This window comes from Mus pahari, chromosome 2 (assembly GCF_900095145.1).
Source record: "Mus pahari chromosome 2, PAHARI_EIJ_v1.1, whole genome shotgun sequence".
NCBI lineage: Eukaryota > Metazoa > Chordata > Mammalia > Rodentia > Muridae > Mus > Mus pahari.
Window position 1 is genome coordinate 108,008,386 of NC_034591.1, and position 9,288 is coordinate 108,017,673.

The window sequence follows — 9,288 nt, forward strand, 5'->3', positions numbered from 1 at the left end:
TCCTCTCTCTCTCTCTCTCTCTCTCTCTCTCTCTCTCTCTCTCTCTCTTTCTTTCTTTCTTGAGACAGAATCTCTCTATGTAGGTCTGGCTGTCTTGGGACTTCCTATATAGTCCAGACTGGCCATGAATTCTCAAAGATATGCCTACATCTGCCTCCTGAGCACTGGTATTTAAGGTTCATCACTGTGTCCCACTCAGTGGTTTTTCCTATGCAACCCAGGACCACCTGCCCAGGGCTCAATCATCAATCAAAGCTTACTTAGCAGGACAGTTTGTTCTAAACCAACTTAGTTAGAACTACATTGTTTAGATCCTATTTCAATAAATACATAAAAAAGAATTAAAACAAACAAACCACCAACATCCCAAGGGAACACCCCAAAGAAAACGTCCAAAGGCAGCATCTCACCCACCTTTATGGTATACTGATAGGCTCCTGTCTTTGGTTGCCATGGAAACGTCAGGATGCTGGGATAGAGTGTGATGGGGATATGAATGTCCACTTCTTGCTGGTTCCACACAGGTACCTGAAGCACATGGACCCCTCCATCCTACAAGGATGAGATTGTTGCTGTCACCACGGCAACCACATCATCACTAGGTATTTTCCTGTCACCCAGACACTGCTCTTCCCTGAGGAAGGGCATACCAGGCCATAAAAGGTAGCTTTGTGCTCCTAAGAATATGGAAGACAGCAGGCTAGTGGGGAGGCTTACTCTAGATCTTTAATGGTCCCTCATGTAAATTCTACTTATTTGATTCTTTGGGTATCCCTCACAGGATGGATGTCACTGTTCCCACTTCACAGATAAAGAAACTGAGGCCTGGAACATCTTATCCAAAACCCAGAGCAGCAGTGCAGGTGATGGAGACACCTGCTGTCTAGATAGAGGAACCACTGTCTAGGGCAGAGATCCTTCCTGTCTCTCCACATGCTGCCTCTCACAGGTCTGGAGGGCTTATATGAGGCAGGAGGAACACCCTTGACAATGTGCCAACTGGTAAAATACTGCTCCCTACTAGGGCTGATGAGGCTTTTCAGTACAAGACAAAACCAAAGGCTGGAGGACTCAAACAGACAAAACACATGAAGTGCCAGTGGGCCTGCTGCCATGCTATCCCCAAACAGATTTCTGTATGTGATCTTGAAAGGTACAGACCGTTTTTATAGAAATAGGTGCAGGGTAGTGGGAAAGGAAGTCTGTGGCAACAGGAGGACTTCCTCACACCCACAGGCTCTGAACAGCCCAGGTCACCTGGACAGAGCTCAAGCCCCATGTGGGTAAGTTACTGTGGTGGTTTGAATAAAAGTGGCCCCCATAGGCTCATAGGGAGTGACACTATTAGGAGGTGTGGCCTTGTTGGAGTGGGTGTGGCTTTGTTGGAGGAAGTGTGTCACTAGGGGTGGGCTATTAGGTTTCAAATACTGAAGCCAGGCCCACTGTCACTCTCTCTTCCTGCTGCCTGAGGATCCAGATATAGAACTCACAGCTCCTTCTCTAGCACTGTGTGCCTGCATGTCACCATGCTTCCCACTATGACAATAATGGATTAAATCTCTGAAATGTGAGCCAGCACAGTTAAATTCTTTCCTTTATAAGAGTTGCTGTGGTTATGGTGTCTCTTCACAGCAATAAAAACCCTAACTAAGACAGTCTCCTCAGGTATCAGAGCAGTGGCGCCAGGTGGGTCCTGGGGCAAAGTACCTGCCAACTGTCATTTCCACCCTCAGAGTTAGGTCATGGGGGCCCAGCTAGGACATGAAAAAGGGTCGAGATCAGCTCACCTGGTCCACCACAGAGGTAAGGGTTGCACTGATGGTTGTCTGTCCGCTCTGGATAGCCCTGACGTGATGATAAGACCCATTCTGGGAAGATGACAGAACCTCAAAAAACTCAGCAGGAAGCACAGCTTCAATTCGGATGTTCTGGAAAGGTAAGCAGGGTGGATAAGGGGAGCTTCTAAAAGATGAGTGTGATAGCAAGAGACTGGAAGAGTTCCAAGGTGGCAGCGAGGCCAGGCTGACAGCCTTTGTGGCCTGAAAGCCTCTCAAACAAAGTAGGCATAAGCAATGAGGTCCCAGTGTTCTGACCCCTCCACATGGAGCACAGGCAGGCCCCCAAGACCCAGCACCACAGTTCTAGCTGAGTGTGTGACCCTCAGGGCAGCTGATAGACTACGGTCACTCTCCCATATCCTGGAGTTGCAAGAAGGAGCCAGAGAATATAAAAAGAGACTGAGTTTCTGAAATCCGGCTTCAAACATAGTGACCGGCTTAGTCACTGCTTAACAGGGGACAAAAAGACCTCTACAAAAGAAAAAAGGGCTTGGTTTGCTTCTAAAATCTCTAACACCACAGCAACTGACTGTGTGATCTATGTGAGGGTGCTAGGACATTCTCCCAAGGGTCAGAAGAATGGCCACCACTCCCCAACTCATCTGCCATGCCTTGTCAGAGCCAAAAAGCTAAATACAATGGCCTTGATCACTTGAGAGCTTCTGGGAGTTGGCAAGTGCACCCGGACACCTGACCCTCTCCAAAGCAAAATGGACTCTTAGCCTCAGGGACTCCATGTAAGGAGCAGGAGACCAATGTGCAGAGCCTCCCCCCAGCCCCCACCAACACTATCCACAGGCCCTGCTGCCTGAGGTATCTATCTACCCCCAACCTTGCATGAGGGGATAATGCCAACTCATAGCCTATCAATGTCTTGAAGTGCTCCAGGGACCTGATGACATTATCTCCTCAGCCCTAGGGGTATCACAGGAAGCTTTGGTCTGCCAATGTGGGAACCTCATGGCTTTGGCTGTTCTTTGTTTTGTTTTTGATTTTTTGTTTTTGTTTTTTTGTTTTTTTTTGTTTGTTTGTTTGTTTTTGAAGACAGGGTTTCTCTGTGTAGCCCTGGCTGTCCTGGAACTCANGAACTCAGAAATCTGCCTGCCTCTGCCTCCCAAGTGCTGGGATGAAAGGCGTGCGCCACCACCGCCCAGCCAAGTGCTGGGATGAAAGGTGTGCGCCACCACTACCCGGCCAGGCTTTGGCTGTTCTTGATCCCACATGGCCTCCCCATCAGAATTCCAGAGGGCACTCACGTCAGATGGGTAGACCTTGTTGCTGGATCTGTCAAATACTTCGATGGTAATTGCATACAGATGTCCAGTCTCAAGCACCCATCTGTCACCAGGGTGGACTGTGAAACCTAGAACAGGAAGTAGGAGTTGAACACTCATGATACAAGGGCAGCAGGGCTGAGAGGCAAGCTGAGGCTAAGAATTACACACCCACTCATGTAAAAGGCCCAGAATGCAGTACAGACCTGATGGCTACCATTATTGCCAACCTAGAGAACTACAGTCAATCTTCCTGATTCTTGGGTCCAACACTGAACATACCCTAAATACTAATAGACTCTAAATGCTCATGAGAATCTGACCCTCAGCAGGTTTAAGTTCTGAGGCTGTGACTATCAGAATTCTAACTTCCCAGTAGGTCTGAGGCTCCAGTGGGTTTAGCCTGAGGCCATAGCTCATTTAGACTCTGAGTCCTCAGCTGGTCTACCCACTGGCCAAAACAAGTCTATCCCAAGGCTATACAAGTCCACTCAAGACCATGACAGTGTAGCCTCTAAGGCTGAAACACTTAACCTGTGGTGATACTGTGTCTCACCCATACCCACAGAAGGTCTAAACTCTCAGAGATGACAGGTCTAAGTCTTTGGATCCCAGGCTAAAGCTCCTGAGAGCTCTGGATAAGATGTATCTGGGTCTGGGCTCTGAGGGTACCTAGCTAGCCCTGTTCCTGCAGACAATGCAACAGTAGCTACTTCTATTCCCACAATGCTGTTTGCTTTCTCATCTCCATAGCTCCAACTAAGCTGTTCACTCTGCCAGGTGCCCTTCCCACCACAGAAGATCAGTCTGACACAGCACCTGCCTCCCATGAACCTCCTGAAGTCTTTCCTCTGCCCTTGTGTTTGCTCCTACCACACTGCTGCCACCTGTTTGTACTAACCTCTACTGTGGAGCTAAGTCTCACCCCAGGCCAATCAGGCAAAGGATGCTGCTGAGACACAAAGGGTCCTTGAGGCGCACAGGGGTTGGTGCCCCTTAGCTGGGTGCTGCACCACCAGAGGTTCACAAACTCCCTGACAAGAGGATCTTAATTACGGGTACTGCTACCCATCTGACCACTACTCTCCAGACTGAACTCTGGCTGTGAGCTCCTTAGGTGAGCTGCCTCAGACTAAAGGAAATACTACCATGGTGACTCCCATGACACACATGCCCCAAAGGTCTCGCTGCTGACTCTCATTGCAGCTCCCAGATCCACCTGGGCTTCAGGGTCTTTACTGCTACAGGTGGTTCTCTCCTCTCTCTGATGCCGCCTCCTTCCCTGCCAAGGTACTGCCAACTCTCACGTCAACCTAAAGACGCTCAGCTAGGCACAGGGTCCCCAACCTTGACAGGTCCAGAGCAGCACTCAGGTCTGCATGCTGCCAGGGCTGAGGACTGATGGCCGTGAGCATGGCAGAGGATGTGGCCAGTGGGAGAGCTACTGTACCTCTGCAATTAGGTGCTTTTGCTGACTGGTCCAAGGGATTGACTATTCTCATACTAGCTAAGACATATACTGCTGAGCTGAATCTCAGGTCTTGCTTTTACTTTTTGATCGCTCAAATGATGGAGTCACAGGCAATCAATGTGTAGGAAACCCCAGGGGGCCAGACTTACCTAGGTACCCGGCTTCAACCACATAGATGGTGCTGTTGGGGAGCCTAGAAGCTCCTTGCATACGGATACCTGAATTCTTAATTAAGGTATAAAACATAAGGTATCAAAGGTAAAGCAGCCGGAAAGGGCTTTCTGCCTGATGCACATGGTTTGAGCATCACGCAGATATCATATGAACTAAGAAGTGGGTGAAGAATCCCTAGCTTAGGCCAATTAGAGCGAAGATGTTGGTGAGTCAAGACCCATACTGTACCATCTGCCCTACAAAGCAGAGTCTCTGCAAGGGACCCCAGGGACCCCAGGGCATACACTCCATCTTGGGTTATCAACAACCTATGTGCCAGTGTTCGCACAGCATTCACACAACTTCTGCCAGGCCCACTCTGAGGGGAGAGGCTGTGGTTCCTGGGAAGTTTCCAGAGGCCTGGAATGACGTATGCCTCCGCCAGACTCCCGGCTCTGGGAGTCTCTGTGAGTCATCCACAGAGGTGAGCAATTCCACTCAGCGGGTTGCTATTTAGGCTCTTTCTGATTTTCAGACAGATGGGGAAACAGTGCTATTTTTAGTCCTGGCTGGCTTTAAGGGAGAAAAACAACTTGGCTTCAAAGCAGTCTGCACGACACGGTGCCAGAGCGGAGGATATTCCTGTGGCCCAGGACCAGGTTGCTCTGTCCCATCTGCATGGCAGTGACTCTTGATGTGTCCTGTGTCAGGATGGCCACAGGATGGGCAGGGTCTCCCTGAGGATCTGGGATGCTGTTCTGGAGCTGCAGCTCATACTGATCAGAAGGCATTGAGAGTTCTGTATGAGAAAGAGACAAGAAAAGCAGGTAAGGTGAAGGTGTGAAATGCTGCACACCAAGACAGCCGTCTCCAGCCCTGACTCTTGGGATCTGCTGTCAAGACAGCAGCTTAAAGAATGCTAGCTGTGGTGAACACCTGGCCATCCCCAGAAGTGAGCAAGCTCTTCTCTACATCTGGGCCCAGTGGGGTTCTCACTGTATTACCAAAAAAGCTGGACCTGATGGTCTTCTAAGGGTTTTTGGATGCTCAGCTTACCATCACAAAGAATGATTCTAATCCTGACCACTCTCTGTGCTCCCCCTTGGTCTAGATTTATGTAAAAATGCCTTTCCCAACAAGAACCCAGGTCACAGAACAATTCCCCAGGAAATCACAGGTTCTGGGAAAACCAGCATCTTCACTATCTGGGCAGAGAACACAGCACTTTTGTTTGAATGACAGCTGCCAGATAGGAGTTCAATTTCCCACAAAGGGAAAGTAAGACCAGACTCCACGGTGAAAGTGCTCTGGTCTAGCTTAGGCATCTCATGACCAATTTTCCTCATCTCATCTCTCAACAACCCTAGAAACAAGGACTACTGGCATCCCCACTTTAGACATGGCTGAGTAAGTCAGGTGAGAAGCTAGCTCATGGTCTGCTATGACTTCCACTGCTTTAAGAACCTAAACTTCATATGCTAGAAAACATGTCACGGATGGCTCAGTGTGTAAAGCACTTTCTGGGTAAGGATGAAGATGTTCAAAGGTATCCAAAGAATTTTCAAAACCCAGCACCAACACAAAGCAGTAGCATGTGTTTGCAATCCCGGCATTCCTATGGCATGATGGAAGATAGGAGAATCCCCGAAGCCTTCCATGTCAGCTGGCCTGATGTATTTATTCAGCAGTAAACAAGAACCCTTGTTTTAACGAAATGAACAGTGGGGACCAACATTGAGGCTGCTCTCAGACCAGTGGCAGGCATACCTCCATGCTCACATACCCCGACAGGGAGCGAGGGAAGATTGATGACTGGGGGCTGGAGAGGTGGCTTAGGGAATAAGAGTGCAGAGGACCTAAGTTCAATATTCAGCACACATTGAGGCAACTCACAACTCCAGCTCAGGGGAACTGATGCCTAAGCCACTGCCGGCGCCTGCACCCCCATGCACATACTCATGAAGAGATACAGAATTTTAAAAACGTAATTTTTGAAAAGATTTAGAAATTAAGAACAGAGCAATGTGGCCTAGGGGAAAGCGGTTAGGTCACTAGGGCATGGCCTCGAAAGGAATGAAGGAAGGTCTAGAACTCTAGTAAGCTCCTGAAACTGCAGGTTGTTATAAAAGAGCAGGCCTGGCTCGTGAACTCTCAGCTTCCTCTCTTACCTCCTGCTGCACATGGTGCCACATCAGGATCCACCTGCCTTGAGGAAAAGCAGCCAAGGGAGCTGCAAACAAAAGGCAAAGCTGAGCCACAGCTGGTGCTCTTGGAGCTCCAGAATGTGTCACATCAAGGAGTAGCCCTGAGTATTTCCTCTAACACAGAACATAGACTAAGATACAGTTTTATAGCTAGTTAGGAGCAGACCAGCACCCTGCCCCCAAGCCTAACCACTTTAGCATCCCTCCCCTGCACCCTTAGCATGTCCTAACCACCCACTCATTCACTGTCAGAAGGGCTGCAGCTATGTACCACTTCTTGTCCTGGAATGAAATATGGCCAATGAAGGCCCCTAAGGGGATTTGGAAAAAGAGGTGACTTGCCTACCTTCAGCATCTCTTGTGTACTCCAAAAAGTCCCCAATGATTTGCTTCTGGATCATAGATCCTCAGAGTACAATCTCTACACTATCATCTCCTGGAGCCTCACACGGGGGAGGAGTGAAGGTGTAGAGTTATGTCTGAGACCTACTTTACTAAACTCTAGGGGTGAGGTCCAACAATGCATCTTTGCACAAGCCCACCAGGTATGTTATTACTGTGTGACCATGATGCACCCTAGCACGTGTTTTCCCCTGATGTGTTTCACTGTGCTCTACTGGCCAGGCACTCAGAGGCCAAATCAGTCCAGTTACTGCTTGAGCTGGCAGCAGATCACAGTACCATCCCCAAGATGCTGGTTTAGCAAACTTGCAGAATGTAGGAGATGTAAGAGTTCAGGAGTCATATGGACTTCTGCCTAGACTCAGTGAAAAACTGTGAAAACATGTATGAGCAAAGCTGTGAGGATGCACCCCAAGTTGTCATGGAGACTATGTTGGGAGACACTAGGAGGGTGGAAGCTGTAGGCAACAAGTAGAGCCAGCCCTAGAGACAGGCTACATGGGATTCAAATGGGAAAGCCACAGGCACAAAGCTACCCAAATCCACTAGAGCTCAGTCACACTATCACCACATGCATGGGATGCTAAAGCTAAACTACAGGACTGAGTGTTGGCACTATTGGGTTTGGACTTGTTTCAGATCCACTTCCTTTCTGTGTGCTCATTCCTGCTTTTTGGGATAGAAAAGGTCAATTGAGGACCATTTTAGCTAGGGTTTCTATTGCTGTGATAAACACCATGATCAAAAGCAACTAGGAAAAGAAAGGGTTTATTTCAACTTACAGCTTTAAACTTTTCTTTTAATTTACATGTCTGGGTGTTGTGTCTGCATGTGTCTCAGTATACTGGTGCAGTGCCTGGTGCCCATGAAGGCTAGAAGAGGTAGTCAGATCCCCCAGAAATGGAGTTACAGATGGCTGTGAGCCACCATATAGGTACTGGGAATCAAATCTGGGTCCTCTGGAAAAGCAGTCAGTGCTCTTAACTACTAAGCCATTTCTCCAGCCTGCCAACTTATAGTTTATAGTCCATTATAAGAAAGTCAGGGCAGGAACTCAAGGCAGGAACCTGGAGGCTGGAACTGAGCAGAAAGCATGGAGAAATGCTGCCTGCTGGCTTGCTTCTCATGGCTTGCTCAGTCTACCTTTTTATACCACCCAGGACCACCTGCTCAGGAATAGCACTGTCCACAGGGCTGGGCTTTCCTGCAATAATCATTAATCAAGAAAATGCTCTATAGACTTGCCTACAGACCAGTCTGATGGCATTGTCTTCTCTACTGAGGTTCTCTCTTCCCAGATGGCTCTAAGCTCCTGTTAAGTTGACAAAAACACTAGCCAGGCCAATGACAAAGCCGTAGATTTCCCCTGAGAAGTGGCAGACCATGACTAGTATTTTGAGGACCCTCTACAGGATATGATGCTGGAGAAGTGCTGCAGCCTGGTGTTCTTGGGCTCTGCATGAACAAACCTGAGAACACCTCTAAGCTAGATTTGGGTTACAGTATACAGCAGAAGACTGCAGAACCTAAGTGAGTGGCCCAGTGGAGACAAGCTGGGAAGATGAGAAGAGACATTTTTGACACACTGCAGTCACTAATAGTAATACATCAAACGAAGAGATGGCTGACATTCAATGGGACTCAGGATCAAGGCCAACATGGGCAATAGAGCAAGACACCAGATTCTAAAATGCAAGAAAACTTGCTATTGTAAGTGACATGGCAGGAGCCAGCATCAGCATGGAACTGTGAGAAAAGAATGTCAGAACATTCAACAGAACCTCAATCTCTTCTAGTATCAGGAATCCCATAAATATGCTTAACACAGAGGCAGGCATAGAGAAACAGGGCTCACAGGAGTCTGCACCCACCACCACCACCAGCACCACCACCAGCACCACCACCACCACCACCAGCACCACCACCAGCAGCACCAGCAGCACCAG

At 48.6% G+C, this 9,288-nt stretch overlaps 1 protein-coding gene across 1 annotated transcript in view; it reads right to left on the minus strand.

Annotated features, from left to right (window-relative positions):
- Nucleotides 1-9,288, minus strand: part of Nup210 (nucleoporin 210) — a 105,174-nt gene that overhangs the window by 60,128 nt on the left and 35,758 nt on the right. Inside the window, exons 7-11 of the mRNA XM_021190746.2 lie at nucleotides 5,377-5,535; nucleotides 4,733-4,801; nucleotides 3,095-3,201; nucleotides 1,788-1,928; nucleotides 415-552 (exon numbers count right to left, since the gene is read on the minus strand). Coding sequence (XP_021046405.1) covers nucleotides 415-552; nucleotides 1,788-1,928; nucleotides 3,095-3,201; nucleotides 4,733-4,801; nucleotides 5,377-5,535 — 614 coding nt within the window. The remainder of the gene's footprint in view (nucleotides 1-414; nucleotides 553-1,787; nucleotides 1,929-3,094; nucleotides 3,202-4,732; nucleotides 4,802-5,376; nucleotides 5,536-9,288) is intronic.